The sequence below is a fragment of the Podarcis melisellensis genome (genome assembly GCF_964234715.1).
Source record: "Podarcis melisellensis genome assembly, chromosome: 7".
Lineage (NCBI taxonomy): Eukaryota > Metazoa > Chordata > Lepidosauria > Squamata > Lacertidae > Podarcis > Podarcis melisellensis.
In genome coordinates, this window is record NC_138539.1 from 89,647,633 (window position 1) to 89,670,568 (window position 22,936).

Genomic DNA, 22,936 nt, shown 5'->3' on the forward strand with positions numbered 1-22,936 from the left:
AAGAAAATGCTTGCATCCACAAATCATTTTGAATAAGCTTGCAGATTGCAATGTTAAAGTTTAAGTCTCTCAGAAGTTTCATTTCCTGGCACATCAACATCTCATTTTCTCTTTACAAGTTTTCCTTCAGGTCAAGTGCTAGTGCTTGGGCATGTGCAATTGACATAGTTGCCAAGCCCGCAACATTGTAAGTTTTTTAAAGCTTGAGCTTCAAGAAACTGCGTTCAAAATATAAAAAATAAAATATTATCAGGAATCTATAAGATATAGCAACAGCTAATTGTATGAAACTGTGGTCCTCTGAGGTCTCTTCTGCAGGCAGCAGCCTGGTTGGCCTAATGATAGTGACCCTGGGACACTTCATTTCAATGTCCTGCTCCTGCTGCCCAAACAATCCTCCCTGGAAGCAGAAAACTTACACACACACACACACACACACACACACGGCTGTCTTACAGTCTGGTGTGCAGGGGAGTTGTTGTTTTTTAAACGTGTAGCGATTTTTGTGTGTTTTCTGGAGTGCTCAAAAGCAGAAGCTCACCAGGTTAAGTCTTACACTTACTGATTCTGCCATCTCATTCTGGGGTGCGTGTTCATGTGCTTACCTGAGTTATGGTGGCTAGGTCTTAGAGCTGTTCTATACATTATGCTGAATGAGATGGAATAAAGTGATAGAATTCTGGACTGAATCACTCCAGGTGTGAGAGTCATATTTTTGAATGCACCACCATGTGAAAAAGTTTCCTACCAGTGTTAGAAACTCATGTATATGAGCTAGGCACCAAATGGCTCCTTAAACCAGGATTATAGTTGCAAAAATGGAATACCTAGCTGCCATTTTGGGGCCAGACAGCTCGAAAGTTGTATTTTTCTATAAAACTTTTTGGTTCCTGAAATTCATTCTAATTGTGCAGATAAAATATAATGGATAGCATTCTACTGCATATTGCTGGTGCCTCCCCCCCCCTCTCTCTGCATGCATATCCCTGCCACCTTCCTTTTGTTTATTTTTCTGGACGAGCCTGGATGGCTGTCTCTTGCTGCAGCCTCTCAGGTTGCAGCTTATCTCCAGGATAAAACAACTTCAAAGAAGGGCCTGGTGGCAGGAGTCACATACCTAGTGGTGCTCTCCCTCTCCCTCTTGTTTGCCGGAACCTGCCCAGCTTTTGTGGAGCCCTGACGGGTGGCAACAGCCGAAGGAGGCAGGCACTGCCTGAGGCAGCGGGTGTGTTGCGCTGGGTGTGCATGTGCTTCCATCACTCTTCTTGGAATTTAGCCGCCACCTGAAGGGCTCGCTCAACGTTTGTGGTCATGGCATGGAAAGCAAGGCAGATCCTTTTGCCGTGCCCTGTAAAGCTGGCAGCAGGCTGAAGCAAGGTGCCGCCCCTGCCCCTCACAGCCCTCCCCTCACTCACCTGCGCCATCTCCCTCCCTCAGCATGCTTCCCCTCTTGCCCCAGAATGGAGCTTTTCCAAGCCAAGGACCACTACTTATTGCAGCAAAGTGAGCAGGAGCTGTGATGCAGATGGCAGAGCCAGGCAGGCTGGGCAAGAAAGGAGCGCACTGCTGCCGCCACTACCCGAGTGGCTTCAGTTGCTCTGGCGGAGGGGGAGTAGCAACTCTCCTCAGATGAAAAGACTGGAGGTCAGCTGGTTGGTGCTGTGTGAGGGAGCTTTGAGTCTGGTTCATCCAGTTCCCACCCTCCCCAATGCCGCTGAGGTGGTCTGACCCCCTCACTACAATAGTGTAGCTGCCTGAAGTGTAATTATTGAACTGGCATGATATTGGCACATGTGTTTAAAAAATAGTAATACAGTTTTTTCTTAACCATTTTGGTGATGCCTGTTTGTTGACATAGGTTGTCAGATTCATGTCAATGAATGTTGAATATTAATAGCTAAGTGGATAGATACAGTTATGGAATATTGAGGTTCTGAATATCCTATTCTTAAATAATGCTCATGTATTCAAGTTACTGCCACTGTCTAACAGTAAAAACAGTGCAAGAAAATTCTGTTAAAGGGATGGTTTTAAACTTGCATCTAGACTTGGTTGCCAGTTTACCTGGAGCTTTCTTCTGAGTAGTCAAAAGATTTCTTCTGGTGCTGTAAATCTCCTGTTAAACATATTCCAAATTTCCACCAGCAACATCCAGGAGATACCATACTCACCAGGATAACCTCCTCAGTGTACCTGGGTAATCTTATACCATGGTATATATTTTATATCATCCACCCTGGGCACGTTCAAGTCTTACTCAAGCGGTTGCCTTGTTCCTACTTCCATGCCCCTTCCTTTCCAAGGAAGACATGAGTGAGACTTGAACCACTCATATCCTTCCCTCTCTTTGGGGCTAAGCTCAGATTGACCCATTCACGCATTCTATGGGCACGTGTCCAAACCTAGCTAGGTCTACCTCAAGGTGACTAGCAGTTAAGTGCATGGAGGATGAGCACTTGAGCGTATACATTACTGCATATGAAACTTACTTCATATAAGAGTACAGTATGTTTAAAAATTAATTAGAAAATAAGGGGGGTCAGAAGAGATTCACTTCATTCTGTCATTGCAGCAAATGGGAATATAGCAAATGCATAGCAACTGTGACTGAATTTATTCTTAACAGGGTCAAACAGGCACCATGAATAGGGAGATAAAGCAGGTAGGTTACTCATAAGGAAAATTAAAATGCTTTCATTGAGCAATGTAATAATGTAATTTCTTGCCTATTACTGGGAGATGGAAATTCCACTCTTGAAGTAGGAGAGATCAACAATCAGGTTAAAAATTATGGGTCTCTGTATTCTTCACATTGTGATTGACAGACTGATCCTCCAGTCCTGCTGTGCCAGTCAGGGCTAATGTTTGTGGAATGTCATTGAGAGCTTATACATGCCCAGCAGCAGATGTGAAAAATACATCTGGACTACAGCATTATGATACAATATCCATGCATACATATATACATTAATTTAAATCAAATAGCAAAAAAGTTGTCCATAGACTCTCCATTTGAAAGGTAAAGTTTTAAAATGAATATTTTTTTTAACTTATTACCAATTGACAGTAATATTTACTAATAGATCATCTTACTGTTAACAAGAAAGCATACAAAGGTGGTATAAATGTGAAAGATGGAGATTTCAAGAATGTACACTTAATCACATAAATTGTAGTCCATGTATTCTTAAATTTGTGCAAGGGCAGAGAGGCAATTGCAGGGTTCCTGATTGTGGGGAGCATTGCAATTGCGTTCAGCCCAACTTGCTTACCCCACCCCGCCCCGCTCAGTTGCATACCTTCCTGTTCAACATGTGGACCCTTTGTCCTGCTACAGACATGAATTAAGATTACCTGAATAGGGGCTGCCAGATCCATGTGTATCTAGAGAGTTCAAGGATAAAAAGATCTGCGGTATAAAGTTTTACACATATCCTTTATAAAGCTTCTTATCTAAGTGCCATTGTGAATGACTGCAAACCTGAACCCTTTGAGAATGCTGGAGGAGTCAGATTGCTATAATTTGCATCCAGGCCGCTGGAGAATGCCATAAGGTCAGAATGCTTTTGGCAATTTGGATTTTAGTCTATAGTGATGCCAATGTTGAGGGCTTTAACAGCAGTAGGCTTAGAAAACTATTGGCTTTGAAATTTTAGCTCTTGAACAGAGAGTCTTTGTACAACTTGCTTTTATTGTTTTGGTGATGTTGAAATATGTTATTAATGTTTTTAATATAGTTATATGGGTAACTTATAATATAGCCTTGACTTACTTTTTTTGTTTATTAGTTGCTGTTAGGGACAGTGTCTCTTTTTCCTGTTTGTGCTCAGTGGCAATACGACTTAGGTCATATTGACACCATACATTTAAAGCACATTGCTCCGCCCCCTGCCCCCCCCCCCCAAATCCTGAGCTACAATTCCCAGCATTCTTAACAACTTACAGTTCCCAAGATTCTGCGGAAGGGAACTATGTGCTTTAAAGGTGATTGGTTTGGTATGGTATGGTATGGTATGGTATGGATGTATGGTGTGGCCATACACTCGTGGCCATGTATCTGAAATACTGCAGACTGGCTTCTAGTCAGTCTGACCGGCACCTTGACCAATCTGATAAATAAGCTGATATAACTGTTCAATCCATTCATGCCACAGGGTATGTTTCATCTTGCCCTGCCCCTTTCAGCCCAGCCACCCCACAACCCTCTTCATTTGTTGATTACCAGTATCTGCTTGAACGCCAGTTATCTTTGTCTTCTCACTGCTACCCATTTTATGCTTCTTAATGCTGAGTTGATTAGTTGGGGTGGAATAAAAAGAAAATAAGCTACTGGAATAGAAGGAAAGTAAGCTGTTGGGGTCGTTTGGATTGAGTCTCTCCCCGTGTTACTTAACATAAACATAAACGTGGAGAGGTCAGTCAAGGTTTGAAGTATGCTGTGATCAATATGACAAGCTGCTCTTATATTTAGGAAACCTTTGGGGTTCTGAACCAGTGTCTGGAGATGATAGTAGGCTGGGAAGCTGAATCCACATGTGAGAGATATGTTCCTCAGGTGGGAGGGGAACTCTGGAATTGAGATCCAGTTTTGGATGGAATTTCATTCCCCTTGAAAAATCAGCTTTGTAGTTTAGGAGCTTTACATCTGAATGATGGGGTGGCTTTGTCCAGTTTAGATTGGAACACCGCTGGGCTAATTCCTGAGGAAATCAGACCTGGCTATGGTAACACGTGGCTTTAGTTACAAAATTGGATTACAGTAATATGCTTTATTTCTTTACTCATTCATCTTTTTATGCTGCATAACTGTATAAATATATCTGGTATAGAAAATGTGAAACTAATACAAAATAAAACAAATAAATACAGAAAACATACTACATTTATGTTTGCATAAATCCAGAGGAGTAATATATGGGCCAGCTTCAAGAGAAGGCTTAAAGGTAAAGGGACCCCTTGCGGACGACTCTGGGGTTGTGGCGCTCATCTTGCTTCATTGGCTGAGGGAGCCGGCGTACAGCTTCTGGGTCCTGTGGCCAGCAGGACTAAGCCGCTTCTGGCGAACCAGAGCAGCGCATGGAAACACCGTTTACCTTCCCGCCAGAGCGGTACCTCTTTACTTGCACTTTGACATGCTTTCAAACTGCTAGGTGGGCAGTGGGTCGAACCGCAAACCTAGGCTCTGTGGTTTAACCCACAGTGCCACCCGCTGGTGCCTAAAACCCATTACAGGTGGTGCCAGCCTAATCTTAGTGAACAGAGTTGTATATTTGGAGCTACCTTTTGAAGTAGCTTCAGAAGCTAAGGTTGGCCCAGAATGTACAGGTGTGAGTTTTCTGGAAAATGTTCCTGTACAAATTAGGCTAATTTGTGATGGAACGTTTTCTGAAGCCTGGAGATTGATCTGATTTAGCATGTTTATTTTGCTGTTTTTTTAAAAAATACCCAGGAAACTTTTGACATGCCGTTAAGTATTTCTACATACCGTCTGTAATATTTACTCATACAAAAAATATTTAAGCATTTTCATAATACAATACAAGAAACAAACTAAATGAAAAGAAAGAAGGAGGGGGAAAATGAAAAGTCCCCTCTCCAGGGTAGACCTTAACCCTTGTCTCACGCAGGAGGAGATAGACTTGCCAGCTCTCACCTAGGAGCTTCCTTTTCTTCTCGAGTCTCCTGCTCTGGGAGCTCTTCCTTTTGTGCCGTCAGGCAGCCATTGTCTTCATGTGTGTATAATCCCAACACTGACCCAGAGTAGGGGACACCCCACACCCCCCAATAAAAAAGGAAAGAAAGGAAAAAAGAAAGAGAATAGGGAAGATAAAAGAATGAAAGAGGAAAAGAAAGAGAAATAAAAAGGATTCTCCGTCTGTCAGCTTTATATAAAAAGATTATTCAGTTTTTACTCTAGGATGACACTGAGTTTCCTCCTGCTAACTGATATTTTCCCAATTTTCAGACCCAGATGTCTCAATTTCATTCATTTTCCATACTAAAAGTAGAAAGGGGGTTCTCCAATTATGTCAACAATAAACTTTCTCCAGCAGAAGTAGCTGAGATACATTCCAGGCATCGTGATATATCAGCATATCCGCGATATTTAGCTGCTGGTATATCACAATGTTGAGAATGAGGTTTCGTCCAGCCCTATTATTTACATCTACCATCTTTCTTCCTGCCTTCAGTGGCTTCCTTATGATGCAGTCAAGCACTAGTTATTGGTGTCTTCCCCACCCCACCGCCCACCAATGAGACATGATTGTGACTTGGATAGTAACTATGGGAACAATCCTAAGCATGGGAAGCCTAAATCTGTGCCAACTTAAAATTGTCAATGCTTCTTATCTCAAAGCAGGAACTCGAGTAACATTCAGACACCTCCCTTGATTCCATGGATATGGTACATTGCCTCTACAAGCAAAGCCAAATGGCTCTGTACAGAAGAACAAGCAACTGTTCTCAGGATTAGGATCTAACATAATTCTACTCTGCCCACTCCTGCCCTTGCCACTCCTGCAGAATGCCCACTTTTCAGAGCTTATGGTGATGTAAGTTCCCTGGTCTCAGCTCAGCCCACTGAACCCTAGCTGAAGGCTTTCCTCTGCATAGCCCATCTGAGTTGGAGATCTGCCACATCCTAACTTGTTTATCCCATCAGATCTGGGGTTAGGATTGCATCCTACATATTTTATATAATCCTAATATATAATCCTAATCCTATATATATATGATGATATATAAACACTTCCACCTTCCCTGATCATAAAAGAAATGAGACTATTCCAGAGTCCTTGTGTGCTGCAAGTAAAATCAAAACTGATAACTATTTTAGTTTCGTTTATGCTTTCACTTGCAGTCTGAGACTATATAAGAATTTTAGCTTTGGTTTTTGTTTGACCTGCACAGGAATACCATAAGTTGACTTTTGGTTTGGATTTATTTTAGAATTTATAAATACTGTTTCTCTAAATATGTTCATGTACATTATATAATCATTCCTGAGGAATGGTTGTAAAGTTATGGAATTGTCATGTTTAACATACCCTTTTAAATATAGATAAATGAGTTAAATAGTGACTATCCTCTGGGAGTTTTCTTCCCTTGGCCTCAGAAATGGAGAAGAGAATGTTAACATGTCCTCTCTTCCTCCTGCTCAGTCTCATCTCCCAGCATAGGGACCTAAGCTGCCTCCTTAGCATCCTGCCCACACTTGCCATATGTAATGCTGCAACTAGTACAATCTCATGAGAGTTTCTTGGCTTCTCATGAGAGAAGATGGGTTTGCATCCCAGCTGCCATGGCAACATGACTGCATGATCCCAGATACCTAAGAATGGGAGATATGAAACTGGGTGGTAGGTTTTTTTAAATTAATCTTCCTGTCCTTTCTTTTTGTTCTCCCTAGCTGTTGAGCGTGCAAAAGGCCACATCACTGAAGTTCCCATTATCAGAGCCCTCACTGTGTGCTCATAGCACACTAGATATGGGAGCAGAGATTTGTAGCGCTATGTTGTGTGCCTTTGTATTGCATTTATGTTCCATGGGTGGTTTTATAACCTTGTGGTGTGCTGTGATTGGCTGCAGGGTTCGTTGAAATCCTACCTTTTGTAGGATTTCAAAGAGGAAGGGTGGAAGGTAATTCAGGACTCTGCATTTACTCTAATGAGAATACTTAAACTTATGTCATCTCTTTTGCAGGTATAACATTGCACCTGTGTTGGGAGGGGACAGCAGGATCACTGATTGAACTAGGATTCTAGCAATGGCCTGTTTATCCCTAATGATGCTCCAAACTCTCCCTAGTTTTCCTCTTTTGCTGGCTGTCTTGATGATATAAAAGTTATCTTACCAGTGGCTTCTAATTGGGGCAAGGGTATTACTAGATGGGTTTAGTATTTTTCCACTAACATAACGTTATAGTTTGCCAATGCAGGGGTTTTTTGGAGTGATGCTGTTCCTACATATTGGATATAATTTATGGGCAGAATTGCTCTAATAGATTACCGTATGATTTCTTTGAGATGTTTGGGGAAGGGTCACCTTTAAATATGCTGAGAGCACCACTGGTTGAATATATCGAAGAAAATACATCCATATTTAAAGATCAAAGAAGCAATTGAACCAATTGCTTCACAGAAACCTTCAAGGGAGGTAGATTTTTCAGGTTTATAGAAAGCAGTGTTCTACAAGGTTGTCAGGAATCTACTAGTTCCAATCTTCACATCTAAGAACAGTGAAATACTTGTTTAAAAGTGTTTGTCCTAAGACAAGTGTTGAGGTGGGTTTTATTTGATAAGTGTATATTTACTGCTATTAACCATGACAGCAGATGGGGAGACACCCTCAACATGTTTTTAATTTATTTCTTAGTATTTCTAATGTTGTCATATTTACATTCTACTTTTCTGAAGCTCAAAGGAGATTATAATTAAAAACAGCATTAACATGAATGAACCCAGATTTACCACCAAGTGTACCGTTGTTGTTGTTTACATTTATTTATATCCTATTCTCCTCCAAGGAGGTCAAGGTGGACTACACACTTCTCTCCCCTCCTAATTTCATCCTCACAACAACCCCGTCAGGGAAGCTAGGCTGAGAGATGGTGACTGGCCCAAAGTGAACCTTTGTGGCTAGGTGGGGATTTGAACCTTGGTCTCCCAGGTTCTAGTCAAGCACTTTTACCACTATGCCACATCGTTAGTGAGCCACAGCCAGTATCTACTTTCAGTGTGTTAATGATATTTTGTAAGAGGAGGAGAATAGGATGGAGGCTCTGCTAGAATCCTATGTGTGGTACATGCATGGGAAGTAGTAGGGAGTACTTTAACCATATGTCTGTTTCTGCATCCTTGTAAGCAGTAGATGATGTTATTCCTCCTGCCATGTGGCCAGATGTTACAAATGACTGATTTCCTACATCATTTCAAGGTGTGCTTTCCAAGAGTTAGTAATCCTGTATCTACCTCCAGAAGAGGCAAGTTGTTCCGGTGATAGCTGCTACCTCAGATAGATTAGGATCAAAGCAGTTTGATTAATGATGATGATGATTCTTGATGGCTTGGAATTCACAGTGAAAAAATAATGTTCCTTGGGTGTCTAGCTCTTCTGAAACCTGTAAAATATCTTCCTTTTCTTTACTCCAAAGTGTTTTGTAGTGTACAATTTGTACAATAACTTCATCACTCTGTACTTTTAGTGAAACAAAGAGGTTGGAGTTGGAAAGAAAAATGCTTGAATACACCAGATGTGATACCCGCACGTAAGTCTGCTTAAGCAGATTTTGCATTGTTTTATTGTTTTATTGTTAATTTATTTTAATGGATCTGTGACTACATAGTATTGGCACGATATCGTGCCTCTGCTGAGGGAGCTGCACTGGCTGCCAGTATACTACCAGGCCCATCCAAGATTGTGCTTTTAGTATTTAAAATCAGCTTGGGACCAGGTTCCCTCTTTCCCCCCATATCTCTCTGCCTGGCAACTGCACTCTTCAGATGGGGCTCTGCTGAGAGTACCACATGTGCATTTAGTTTGTACCAGAAACCAGAGTTTGAGTGTTGTAGCTCTAGCCCTCTGTAATCAGTTACCAACTGATGTCTGGGTGGGTACCTAAGATGTTTTTGTTTAAGCAAGCTTTTCCTGAAGTGTGACTCAGTCATTTATCGAATATTAATTGTACGTCTGTTGAAATGGTTTTATTGCTTTTAGAGCTTGTATTTTTTTCTCAATTTCTGATGACTTCAGCTTGTGAAGTGGTTTATACAAGTAAAACTTGGTTGATTCACAACTAATTCTTCTAATTACAATTTTTGGAAATTCTAATTTATTATAATTTTATATTTGAAAAACTTTATAATTGGTTAAAATTAATACTCACATAACAATGCTGATTGTTCAGGGAATGTTCAGGGAAGTTTTTAATATTTAACGCTGTATTGTTTTTAACACTTGATTGGGAGCCGCCGAGAGTGGCTGGGGAGGCTCAGCCAGATGGGCGGGGTATAAATAAATTATTATTATTATTATTATTATTATTATTATTATTATTATTAGCATCTGTCAGCAAAGGGTTGATACTGCATCCTCTTGCTTTTTGCATTGGGGCCCTCTGGCTGGCATTTCCCTGTTCTGTCTTCCTTTTTGCCTCCGCTTGTTCTGCTGTAATGCTGGAAGTGCCAAAGGAACCTCACCTCGCTAGAGGCAGCAGAAGAAAACCCTGCCTGGTCCCTGCCCATACCCCAGGGCCTGCCCATCTTCCTTTCGTGGTGAATGACAGCCAGCTGCCCAGTTCCCTCACTTCCCTACTTGGAATGAATACAGAGAGAGAGAGAGAGAGAAAAGGGATTGATAGAATTGTTGCTGCAGTGATTTTGTGAATTACTGAAGGAGGTATAAAATAGGCACAAAAAGGAATAAATTAATTGAAGCCAGAGGATCTAGAAAGGGCAAGTTTGGGGGGAAGGGCAAATTGATTTGCTGTGATATCTGGGTTCAATATATACAGTGCTATTTTTCTAGAAAATGAGACGCTGGAACTCATCATGAACACCTCCTTTGTTCTCTTATAATGGCAATGGCACCCACGTGAGAGGTGTCGGAACTGGGTTTTTGCAGAGTTTCAACTGAAAAAATGCCCTGAACGTATACCTGTGTATATACGCTAGCTACAAGCTGTAGCCAAGACAATTTAACCATGAGCCTGCTTTCAGACCTTGGAAGTACAGAAGCAGAAAGGATCGAGGAGCAAAACAGCTGCAAGCTGCTCTCTGGGAGCCCACACTGTCCTTTGGCTTTCAGTGCCATGCAAACTGGAGGGAGAGGGAGAGAGGCGGCTCTGCCCCGCCCACTTTTTGGGTATGCTGCTGCTGACAGATTACCCCAGGGATAAAGTGGTCTTGGGAGGAATAGTTTTGCATGCACCCCGGGGAGGGTGGATCTTCACTTTAATTGATTTGAATTAAAGAGTGATTTGAAACACCCTTTGTGCACCATCAAGGTACAGTGGTATCTCGGGTTATGAACAGCCTAGTTAACGAACTTTCTGGATTATGAACACTTCAAACCTGGTGGTGTATTTTTAAAAAATTTTAATTTTTTGGTACAGTGGTGCCCCGCAAGACGAATGCCTCGCAAAACGACAAACGCGCAAGACAAAAGGGTTTTTCGGTTTTTGCGTCGCTTCGCAAGACGAATTTCCCTATGGGCTTGCTTCGCAAGACGAAAACGTCTTGCGAGTTTGTTCACTTTTTTCCTAAAGCCGCTTGAAGAGGCGCAGTTGCGACGGACCGTGCTTCGCAAGACAAAAAACATCGCAAGACGAAAAGACTCGCGGAACGAATTAATTTTGTCTTGCGAGGCACCACTGTATATGAATGTACTCCGTTTGGGGGTGCACTTCCGTTTTGTCAGCACGGCCTTCTGTCACTCAGCGCCGGCCGTGGCAGAAGCGGAGAAGGGGGATGTTGATGCTGCAGTGATGGCGGCAGCAGAGGGACCCAGCGCCTGGGAAGACAGAGGGAGAGAGAGACGCACAAGAGACGCCAGCTGCTGTGCGCCAAAGCGTGCTTTGGAGAGACCCCTGTTGGGACTTGGAGAGGGACACGCGGCGGCCAGGGTGATTATTCGGGCGAGGCAGGAGGGCATCACTTGTCCTTAGGATCCCACAGCAGATAGAGACGGGAGGGTGCAGGGAGGGGAGTCCCTGGCGGTGAGCCTGATGCGGGTTGAGTTTCCTTTTGCTTTGCACGCACCTCCCTCCCCGAGGAGTGGAGAGTATCGGTTCGCCTTGGGCCTCCTTCTCTCCCGAGGTGTGCTGCCTTCAGGGACCTCCTCATGAGTCGGCCTGGCGGCTCCACCAAGCACACTGTTGCCGACGTGGACCAGCAGTGGCCCCCCGGGGTTTCAGGCAAGGAATGGGCTCCCTCTCCCTCCCTCCCAGCCCTTCCTGGAGCTGCCGTCCTACAGAACAAGATGCCATTCCTCAAGGATCTGGGCTAAGGGTTGAAGCGGAGAAGGGGAACGTTGCCCTGCCATGCCAAGCAGGGATGTCACTGCTGCTCCCCGGCAATGAAGCACAGAAGGGGGACGTTGGCATCTTGTCCCTCTGCTGCCACCATCACAGCAGCATCGAAGGCTGTGCTGCTGCAGCAACTACCCCTCCCCCGGTACTGGGTGTCGCCCTCGCAGCCGCTGCTCCGGGCCCCAGAGCAACGCCCAGCGGCTCGGCCCCAGAAGTGACTGCCATGGCATTCCCTCACAGGGCACAGGACTGTGTGGGCAGGATGCTGGCGCCGCTGCTGCAGTAAGGGTTTTTATACAGTGGTGCCTCGCAAGACGAAATTAATTCGTTCCGCAAGTCTCTTCATCTTGCGAGTTTTTCGTCTTGCGATGCACGGTTTTCCATAGGAATGCATTGAAAATCAATTAATGCGTTCCTATGGAAACCGCCTTCCCCCGACCTCTTCTGGCGGGCGGCATTTTAAAATCGCCCGGGACAGCGGAGGACTTCTCCGCTGTCCGGGGCGATTTAAAAGCCCCTGGGAAGGCAGGCAGGGGGGACAAAGACTTTTGCCCCCCGCCTGCCTTCAGAAGAGGTCCAGGACAGGCTTCGCGGACCTCTCCGCAAGCAGCGGGAGCGCTCCTTGCGGAGAGTTGCCAGCGCGCCCAGGCTTCGCGGCCCCGCCGCCCGGCTTCGGGACATCGTTCCGATGCCGGGCGGCGGGGGGAGGCTTTCTCGCCCCGCCGCCCGGCATTGGGACGATGCCCCGAAGCCGGGCGGCGGGGGGAGGCTTTCCCGCCCCGCCGCCCGATGCCCCGATGCCGGGCGGCGGGGGGAGGCTTTCCCGCCCCGCCGCCCGGCTTCGGGACATCGTTCCGATGCCGGGCGGCGGGGGGAGGCTTTCTCGCCCCGCCGCTCGGCTTCGGGACATCGTTCCGATGCCGGGCGGCGGGGGGAGGCTTTCTCGCCCCGCCGCCCGGCATCGGGACGATGCCCCGAAGCCGGGCGGCGGGGGAGGCTTTCTCGCCCCGCCGCCCGGCATCAGGACGATGCCCCGAAGCCGGGCGGTGGGGGGAGGCTTTCCCGCCCCGCCGCCCAGCTTCGGGACATCGTTCCGATGCCGGGCGGCGGGGGGAGGCTTTCTCGCCCCGCCGCCCGGCATCGGGACGATGCCCCGAAGCCGGGCGGCGGGGGGAGGCTTTCCCGCCCCGCCGCCCAGCTTCGGGACATCGTTCCGATGCCGGGCGGCGGGGGGAGGCTTTCTCGCCCCGCCGCTCGGCTTCGGGACATCGTTCCGATGCCGGGCGGCGGGGGGAGGCTTTCTCACCCCGCCGCCCGGCATCGGGACGATGCCCCGAAGCCGGGCGGCGGGGGGAGGCTTTCCCGCCCCGCCGCCCAGCTTCGGGACATCGTTCCGATGACGGGCGGCGGGGGGAGGCTTTCTCGCCCCGCCGCCCGGCATCGGGACGATGCCCCGAAGCCGGGCGGCGGGGGGAGGCTTTCCCGCCCCGCCGCCCAGCTTCGGGACATCGTTCCGATGCCGGGCGGCGGGGGGAGGCTTTCTCGCCCCGCCGCTCGGCTTCGGGACATCGTTCCGATGCCGGGCGGCGGGGGGAGGCTTTCTCACCCCGCCGCCCGGCATCGGGACGATGCCCCGAAGCCGGGCGGCGGGGGGAGGCTTTCCCGCCCCACCGCCCAGCTTCGGGACATCGTTCCGATGCCGGGCGGCGGGGGGAGGCTTTCTCGCCCCGCCGCCTGGCATCGGGACGATGCCGGGCGGCGGGGCGGGAAAGCCTCCCCCCGCCGCCCGGCTTCGGGGCATCGTCCCGATGCCAGGCGGCGGGGGGAGGCTTCAAAAGCCGTCCGGGGGCTTTTAAATCGCCCCGGACAGTCCTGGACCTCTTCCCAAGGCGGGCGGGGGGCAAAAGTCTTTGCCCCCCCTGCCTGCCTTCAAAAGCCGTCCGGGATAGCGGGAAGCGCTTCCCTGCTATCCCAGACCGCTTTTAAAATGCTGGCGGTGGGGAGCAAAGCCTTTCGCCCCCGCCGGCCTTCCTGGACCTCGTCTGAAGTCCGGAGGGGGGGGAAAGGCTTTGCTCCCCACCGCCAGCATTTAAAAAAAGGTCCCCGAGATTTCCCTATGGGCTTTCGTCTTGCGATGCAAGCCCATAGGGAAAATCGTCTAGCGAAGCGTCGCAAAAACCGAAAAACCCTTTCGTCTTGCGGGTTTTTCGTCTTGCGAGGCATTCGTCTTGCGGGGCACCACTGTACTGGGTAGTAGATTGCAGCCTGGTCTATTGCTTTCTTTTTATGAATCAATGGCCTTGTTAGATAGTAAGTTTCATGTCTACTTGCTGTTTTAGGGGTTGCTTTCCATTGTCTGGAACGGATTAATCCGTTTTCCATTACTTTCTATGGGAAAGCATGCCTTGGTTTAAGAACGGACTTCCAGAACGGATTAAGTTCTTAACCCGAGGTACCACTGTACCTGTTTCTTGGAGCAGCAGAATTTGAATGGCACAGAGATGGAGGACTACATGGGGCTATGGAAGGCATACATGGGTCTCTCAGTCTCTGTAAAGGCAGCTTGCACTTCCCATGCACATGAGTACGTGGAAGGAAAGGGGAATGGAACGGAAAGGGTTGTACGGAGCCCTTTATAAATCCTCTGGCTACTCCACTTGAAGTGGATCAGTCCTTTACTTTTAAAATAGGAACTTTAATTTCATAATTGTAGCTTTGGACATTTTGTTGAGGAAATTGATATGAGTGTTTAAAATGAAAAGGAGCAAAATGTAAATATTGTATTGGAATTCTTCCCTCGTGGATTTTTCTATGCATGATGGCTTTTGGCAGGGTTCCTGTCAGAATCCTAGGTAGATATTTCTCTTCCAAGAATAAGCTCATATACACGACATGGAACTGTTTCTCTTTTTGTTTCCCATTCCTTGTGTAGAACTAAAATGAAATACAGGAAGTTAAAAAAATACCTAGAAGAAATATGTGAGCGTCAGAAAAAGTCTTTGCTCCGAAACCAAAACCTGTTGAAGGAATTTGATTGCATTGAAGCTCAAATTCAGAAGTTTGCTTCAAGATCAGAGTGCCTTCAGAGGCTGAAGGTATTATATACTGTACTTTAATAACTATAAATGATTTTGATGAAAACAGATTGGGTGTACCCACACTTTGATATAAATCAGCCCTAAAACCTTTTTTAGAATAATTTGCTTGCTGTGTGAAAAATGCAGACCTGCTGTATAAGTAAAGCGGTGAACCAAAGTGGCCTTATAGCTTTGGAAATGAGGGAGGGTTGAGGGCACAGAGAACCTTGAATACTCTTTATATACTATTGAGGCTTTGTGCTCATGTTCCTATTTGCTAAATATATGGTGTTTTGGTTCCTTGACCCATGTAACTGGATCCAAAAGAATACAGTAGAGGAAACACCTCCCAGCATTTTATTACAATTTCTTATGATGTTGCTTTTTCTTGAGTAGTATGTGATTTTTATTTTTACTGGCTATTGAAGCTTTCCGGAATAGCTTCAGTGGATGCTGACCCTGTTGTGGTCTTTATGAGAAGCTTGTTTGACAGATTGAACTGTGCTGTTTTGGAGTTTAACCACATTATCTTTCCATTTTGGTTTCTCTTCCATCAGCACTCACTTTTTGTTGGGATTTATTTCGATATCAGAGTTACCATTATTTTCTTTTTGTCATACAAACTTTACAATACTAGCTTTTTCCATATATGCCACCTGGAACACAGAACTCTTGTGCCATTTGAGTTGTGTATCTATGGTAGACTACAAAGATAGTATAACAACAAATGTTACAAAATGAGTTACAAGATAATACAGTAATATTGCAATGTGTTCAAATGCATTGTCAGTTCATTTGTATTTTGAATTGAATGAAGTGTCATACGTAAAGGTTTTACATTTTTTTTTTATAATAATTTTTATTAGTTTTCTTAACATACAAAAGACAATACAAAACAAAACACATATATCAAAAACATACAACAAAATTTGACTTCCCCATACCTCCCTTTCACCGCATCCTTATTTTACCATTTTCTTTTTTAGCAACCCTTCAGTCAATTTTTTAATCAAGTCTCTTTTAGATTTACTTAAGATTAACATTTACAGCTGTAATTCTTTGTTTCTTTCCCCTTAACATCTTATCAGTCCACGATTTTACAATAATTTTTAAGATATATTTTAAATTTTCTCCAATCCTCCTCCACTGTCTCTTTCCTCTGGTCACGGATTCTGCCGAAGGTTTTACATTTTAAAACATGCCTTTCATCCAGTTCAGATTTCATATTGGTGCAGTTTATCATCAGACAAATACAACAGTAAATAGATAAAATGTTTCAACTACATTAAAACTTTAATCAGGTAAGCTGCTAGGGTAAATAAGTAATGTTTTGAGAATTCTGTTCAGAATGCTTAATATATGTTTAATATTTGTTTCACTGCCTACTGTATATTTATTACAATCTGATTGCAGTGGAAAGCTATATGTTTTACCTTTCCTCAATGAAATCAGTAGAGCATACCTAAGTTTGCCTGGATCCCAGCCTGGATCAATATGCAGACTATTTAATCTTAATTTATGATGCCTTTTTATATATTAGGCAGAGTATGAAGGAGGATTTAAGAGAGAGCAGATTCCTGAGAGAAAAAATATTTCAAAAAGCAATAAGAGTGATGTTATGAAACTCCAGGTATGTAAAAATGTTCTAAAAGGTATATCTAACCAGAACTAAACACTTTGGGCAAAGCAATCCAAACTGGGACTGGGGACAAGTGGGATGGAGCAGAGCAATGGGCCCATCACTGCATCCCAAGCATTGCCTCCTTGTGTGACCAGAGCAGAAGGCAAAGGGAGCCATTTAAAATAATTTTTCCCCCTGAATGCGTTTTCTATGCTTTGACTCCAGCAAGTCCAAAGCCACCAGTACCCTTTCCTGTTTGAAAGCTATTTTGCTAGCTACCAACTGGGTGATGCTGAGGCCTCTGTTGCGGCAGAGCCACCCAGCTGGTGGCTCTCTTTTCCACAGACGTTGGCAGAGAGGCAACTATGCACCAACCAAATACTGCCCCCACGAGCCATCAGTGTAGCTGGGTTGTCATCTAAATTCATTTCAATGGCGGAGTTAAAAAGGCATGTTTAAGTCTCTCCCTCTGAAATTAATGGGACTGGGAAGTAGCTCTGGCTGGAACAGATCTGTAGTCTATTAATTGGGGAGCTCTTAGAGGCTTTTATTTTATTCAGGTAAAAGATATATTTTGCAAACCTCTTGTGTAATTACTTCCGCCATGCAGTTTAAATCGTGCCATAGTGCTGGAAAAGAAACAAATGTTCATTGTGAAATTTAAAAATACTAACACACACACACCATGTATGCCAAATATTTAAATTTAAGCCCCCCAAAATAAATTAGCATTTATAATTTTGTACATTTTGACTTTTCCCTTCCAAAAGACGCCAAAAAAGAAGAAAAACAACAACAACAGTCACAGACAAAGCCTGACGAGAAATACTCAAATATATTCTGCTATATATCTGCAGTAGTGCAGCCTTCTAATCCCTCCTCCTATCTCCATATAAATGATACAGTTCAAGACCAGAGCTGTTTTTCTTCCCTAAAAGCAGGAAAGCTCTTTTAGATGAAATGTCTAAAAACATCTTGTAATAACTTGGAGCATGCTGGCAAGAGTAGTCACTTGTGACTATGTGTGAAACCCCCTCAGCTAGTCGATATTGTAATAAGCCAAAATGGGTAGCATCACTCCATTATTCAGAAAAGCCAACAGCATGCTTGTCCCTTAGGCTACAGCATTCATTAAGGAAAGCTTACTGGGCTGAAAGCTGGAAACAGATGATAACAGGATATGATTTTCATATTTAATGCATTCCTTGGAAGAGTATGTGTGCTGCAGATTGATAGAAGAATCAACTGCTACTTTGCTAAAAGACTTTCTAGTTTGCCCTATAGCTACCGATGGAATCATTCAGCCAAGAAATTAACTTTTTCTCCTTTTACCTGCTTTATGTATCAGCTAAGCAGGCTGTCTTGCTGCCAGTAAATGTTATTATGCATTTAACTGTTTGGTATTTAAGACTCTTATCAGGAAAGAAACAGAGGCAACACTATTTTGTGTTTTTTTGTGTGTGTGTTTAATAGTATCAGGAAGGTTTTCATTTTTCTTTCTTCATTGAGTTAGCAGACGTTAATCTGAGTTTATAGATGTTTTTGCTTCACAGTAGATTAAAAAGATGGAAAAACCTTGAATTTAGACCCTTCTTAAAATATACATGGAGCAATGAGCCTCACCAGCCTTGACCTATATAAGTATGCCTTCTACAATGTTCAGATATTTAGGAAGCGATAGTGATAGAGTTCTGAAATGCTAATTTACTGTGTTGTTTTTAAAATATTTGTCCTTGAAGTTTTTGATCTTAAATAAATCTACATTTCATTGCAGCCCTACTTACATGAATATCTGTATATCAGAACTACTAGAACCCTTATAATACCATGGTACTTTAGTACCCCATATCATAAATTATTGCAGTGGGTACCTCTTCATTTCTTTACTTACCTTCTGAAAGTAAATTAAAAAATAAACAGGCAACTATAACAACAGTTTATAATTTGGGGCACTATAGTACTGCAGTCATAAGGTGTTCATTTATTTTATTTTTAAAAATTCTGTCCCACCTATTTATCCAAAGGGAGTAAAGGCAGCTACTAAATAGTAATGAAAACAGAAAAGGAGCAGGTTAACAAAGAAAACCATTGATTCTATATGTATATATATATATATGTATGTAGCCAACTGCTGCCCTTTTATATATATTTTAAGGCTTTTATATGTTATTTTCTCTTCTATGGTTTTATTCGCATAATGCCTAATAAAGGTTTGATAAGTAAGTAAGAAAACAGAAAACAAACATAACCCCTAAGAAGGCCCAATATACACCCAGAGTTAAGAGTATCAAATCCATTTAAAAAAATCCAGCAGCACAAAAATGACAAGGAACAACAGTGATGTTTCTATATAGAAGTGGCTGAGAGCCAAGCTGGCCCATGTGCAAGTGGAATGAGCCCTGGACTGCAGATGGTGATTCCACTTCCAAGCTGCATTTCCCTATTCTGGAGAATCCCTGATTCCCAGGAGCAATTTTTCTAGGGGTGCCAGAGGTTGCAAGTTAACTGGAAAATTCTTGCAAATAATATAACTTTGTAAAAGATGTGGGAAAGTAAAAACATCAGCATTTCCCCTATTAATTCCACAAACAATATCAAAATAGCCAGAACAACCCAGAGAACAACTGACAGTTCACATGGAGCATGTGCTGCGAGGGTGATGTCAACTCTCTACAGCTGAGAGTCCTCTAGCCCAGTGGGTTGGGAATCATACTATCTTTGCCTATCCTTTTGATGGACTGCTTACCGGAAGGGCCTTGATGGACTTCTTAGTAGCCATTGGGCCATGGGTTGGTGGATTATGCCATGTTGTGCATTTTCATATAAATGAAATTGTGCCGGGCCATCCTCCCAGTAGTAAACCTGAAAGCAGAACCTTGGTTTCAGAATGTTGCAGAAGGTCATGTATTACTTGACTGCCTTTGTGACTCAGAACTAGGGAACAGATATATATCTGCCAGTACTGTAGTTATCTGTATAGTGGTAGATGGTGGGTATAATTCACTGGAAGTTCTGCATAGGTCCCATTGAAATGAATAGAACTGTACAGATTCTGTTTATTTCAATTGAATTAACTAGTTGTGCCCATCCCATAAGTCCTTTGTCCTGACCTCAAAGCCTCTACTTCAGAATCTACTGAATGTGCTCAAAGACGCAACAACTTTGGTTCAAAAAGATTCAGAGAGCCATGCCTGCAGTTGGCTCTAGTTTTCTCTGCCCATAACCACCACACTTACATACTTGACTTTGTCTATCTGGTTCTCTCTTGGAAATAGTTAATCCTTGTTCTTGGTGAGCAGGTGATTGCCAGCTTGCCTGTTTTGGGGGGGGGAGAAAAACCTGCATATACAAATGCAAGTTTTCTGATATTCTGTCACCATTGTTCCTTCTTACTTTAGTGTGACCAATTAACTATTTGTAACACGGTTGAGAATATGGTCAAAACTGTCAGCCAAATGGTAGAGCAGCCACTTTGCATGTAGAAGATCCAAGATTCAAAGTACTTGGCAATGTGTAGAACTGTACACAGTACTTGCATTTAGAAAAGAGTGGGATACAATTCACTGGGATGTTTTCTTGTGCTCTCCAACTCATTTCAGCGGGGTTTACATAAGAGACCATCTGGTTTGATTGTGCCTATAAGAGAGCCTTGCAGGTGTGCGCATATATTTTAAATGGATAACACCTTGTTCATTTTAAAATCCCCATCCGCAACAACAAAAATTACTCTGGTTTCAAACTGTGTTTTTCAGATGGTGCCAGAAGTAAGACAGACAGGAATTAACAGCAGGACAGCCATGTCAAGGGGACTGTATCATACAGCAACAATCTTTATGGGACGCCAAATGTCAGCTGTCTCAAGCGTTGAAGATTTCAGTGTGCCGCCGAAATCTTCTGAGCTCACAAAGAGCTTTTCAATTTCTGACCCACATTCACATAGACAACCATCACAGAGCAGTTATGTGACAGACAGCTGTGTAGTACGAACTAATAGTGATCTACAGCGCTCAAATAAGTCTGACAAAATAGATGGAAAGACATATCTGCTGATGGGCAAGGAAACGCCAGTCACATCCAGTGTATCATATGAGAATGAAAGAACTTGCTGTTTAACAGTAGAAAGCAAGACAAATAATTGCAGTAGTAATTTTGTGGAAAGCAAAATGTCTCCTGAACTTAACTCCCTGTTACATGGAAGATTAAGTCCAGAGAACAGAACCACCGATTTAAAAAGTGACAGTTCCTGCAAATCGTTGGAAGAAATACTGACACATGAGTACTCTGTACGAAATGAACAAGGATCTAAACGGCCGATCTTATTGGTGTGTCGCCCTGAGCAGCTTGTTTCTGGAAATGAGCACTCGAGAGCAAAATTCCCAGGTATAGTGATGATGTGTGTAATGGAAATAGCTCTCCTCCTGCCTAGTTGGATTTTTACAATGGTATCCATCACTGCATTATCTGCAGATTCAAAGGAACTGCATTTTTATATACTAACAATGGCAGGGACGCATTGAGGGCTATTTATTGCTTGCATTAAGTTTTGTTTACTGCCTGAGCTACTATAGTGAGAGTCCATGCAAGAGACCTATGTCCTTTATTTACTTTTTGGGTGCAGCTTTCTAGATCTCTTTCATGTTCTTGAATGGAAATATTTGTCCTGTTGTCTTCATTACTTTCTGAGGAACACAGTACTGTAGTGGAAAAGAATTTAACTTGACAGTCCTTTCAAGGGGCATTCAGCAGGAGTGCACAGTTACCTGGCCTCTCTAAACACCCAGTTCCACTACTGTTGATCTTGCTGTTCAGGAATGGAAGTCAGACTTGTTTTTGTCTGTCTGCTTATTCCATGATTTTTAAATTGGATTTTCATTGAACTTTTCAGTGCTATAACTGATTTCTCTCTCTCTCTGTAGGTTCTTGATTGTAGTTTCTTCTTCATTAGTTTCTGTAGTAGAGATATCTAGCTTCAATTCTGAATACATATTCCTCGTTATTTGTTCATATTTATAGCCTATCTTTTTTGAAAGAAAAACTCAAAGTGGCTAACATAAGAAGTATAAAGTATACAAGAGGCCTTGTGGTCTTATTTGATAGTTCTATAGGAAAACTAATCATCGGTGAAATATGCTGGTGGAATTGACTCCAGCAGACAAACAGAAGACAATCTCCTTTGGTCTCTACTTTTCCATTGATTGAGTTTTTCAGTACAGTTTTTAAAAATTGTATATATTTCTAAAACTTTCTTCTTTAGACAGACTGTGAGATGGTTTGTTTTTATCATTTACTTTTGCAGTTGGTGATGAAGATTTTGAATGGCTTTGACATTACAGTATATTTATGTATTTTACTATATATTGCTTTCAACCTTTTCTTTTTTGAAAACGCAGGATTTAACATTTTTTAAGTAGCCAGTTATGACCTATGTTTGGGGATGTATTTTTAACTGAAAGATATATACAACTATTATCAAATTTGAATTAATATTTTCATTGTAATTTATTTTTATTTGTAATTATTTTTAATGTTAAGTTTCTGTTACAGATCCTGAGGATAGTCTGATGCTGGACAAAAATGCACAGGAGAAAGAAGGTGAAAGTTCAGGTGGAAGTAGTGACCTTACTGTTTCTTTCACTGAAGAGGATGAAGAAGGGAAACCATTAAAACTACAGGATTTAGGCTGCAGCACACCATATAATGAGGAAGAACATCCATGTTCACAAGCATTATGTCATTATAGTTCAAGTGGAGGCTCATCTGCTAGTCTCACAATAAGGTAAAACCAAGCCATTGATTTCTTCATTCCTTTCAGTTGAAACACCATTTGGAACATTTTTTCTAATGATATTTTAGCGCAGGTGTGCACGACATCATTGGAAGGTTTTGCCACTTTGCCTTCTTTCTCACTGATCCTCAAGCTGTTTAACCTCCCCCTAAACCTTGTTCACTTCCAGCAATAAAACTGTGCTTGATGTCACAGTTTTACGCTTCCAGCAAACATGGTACTATTGAGAGAAAATGATCTGTTGTTTCACTGCCCCTTGTGGCAAGTCATTCAAGGTTGCAGAGATGTGGCTGAAACTATTATGTTACCCTTTTCTGGGCAACAGACAGATTCTCTCCTTTGGTTTTGGTCTCCAAGTAGCTTCAAGCTTTCTTGCTTAGTTCTGGTCACTCTACATGCCTTTTCCATCCTGCCTAGTCCCCCTG

At 43.3% G+C, this 22,936-nt stretch overlaps 1 protein-coding gene across 9 annotated transcripts in view; it reads left to right on the plus strand.

Moving 5' to 3' along the window:
- The window catches only part of KIZ (kizuna centrosomal protein), a 175,782-nt gene that overhangs the window by 903 nt on the left and 151,943 nt on the right, over nucleotides 1-22,936 (plus strand). For 4 of the 9 annotated variants that reach the window (XM_081917795.1, XM_081917797.1, XM_081917793.1 and 1 more), the window contains exons 2-6: nucleotides 9,206-9,268; nucleotides 14,961-15,123; nucleotides 16,646-16,735; nucleotides 20,479-21,106; nucleotides 22,259-22,502. In XM_081917795.1, coding sequence (XP_081773921.1) covers nucleotides 9,206-9,268; nucleotides 14,961-15,123; nucleotides 16,646-16,735; nucleotides 20,479-21,106; nucleotides 22,259-22,502 — 1,188 coding nt within the window. Of the gene's footprint in view, nucleotides 1-2,626; nucleotides 2,663-9,205; nucleotides 9,269-14,960; nucleotides 15,124-16,332; nucleotides 16,407-16,645; nucleotides 16,736-20,478; nucleotides 21,107-22,258; nucleotides 22,503-22,936 lie in introns of those variants that run through there. The other 5 variants (XM_081917799.1, XM_081917794.1, XM_081917800.1 and 2 more) reach the window with 5 other exon arrangements.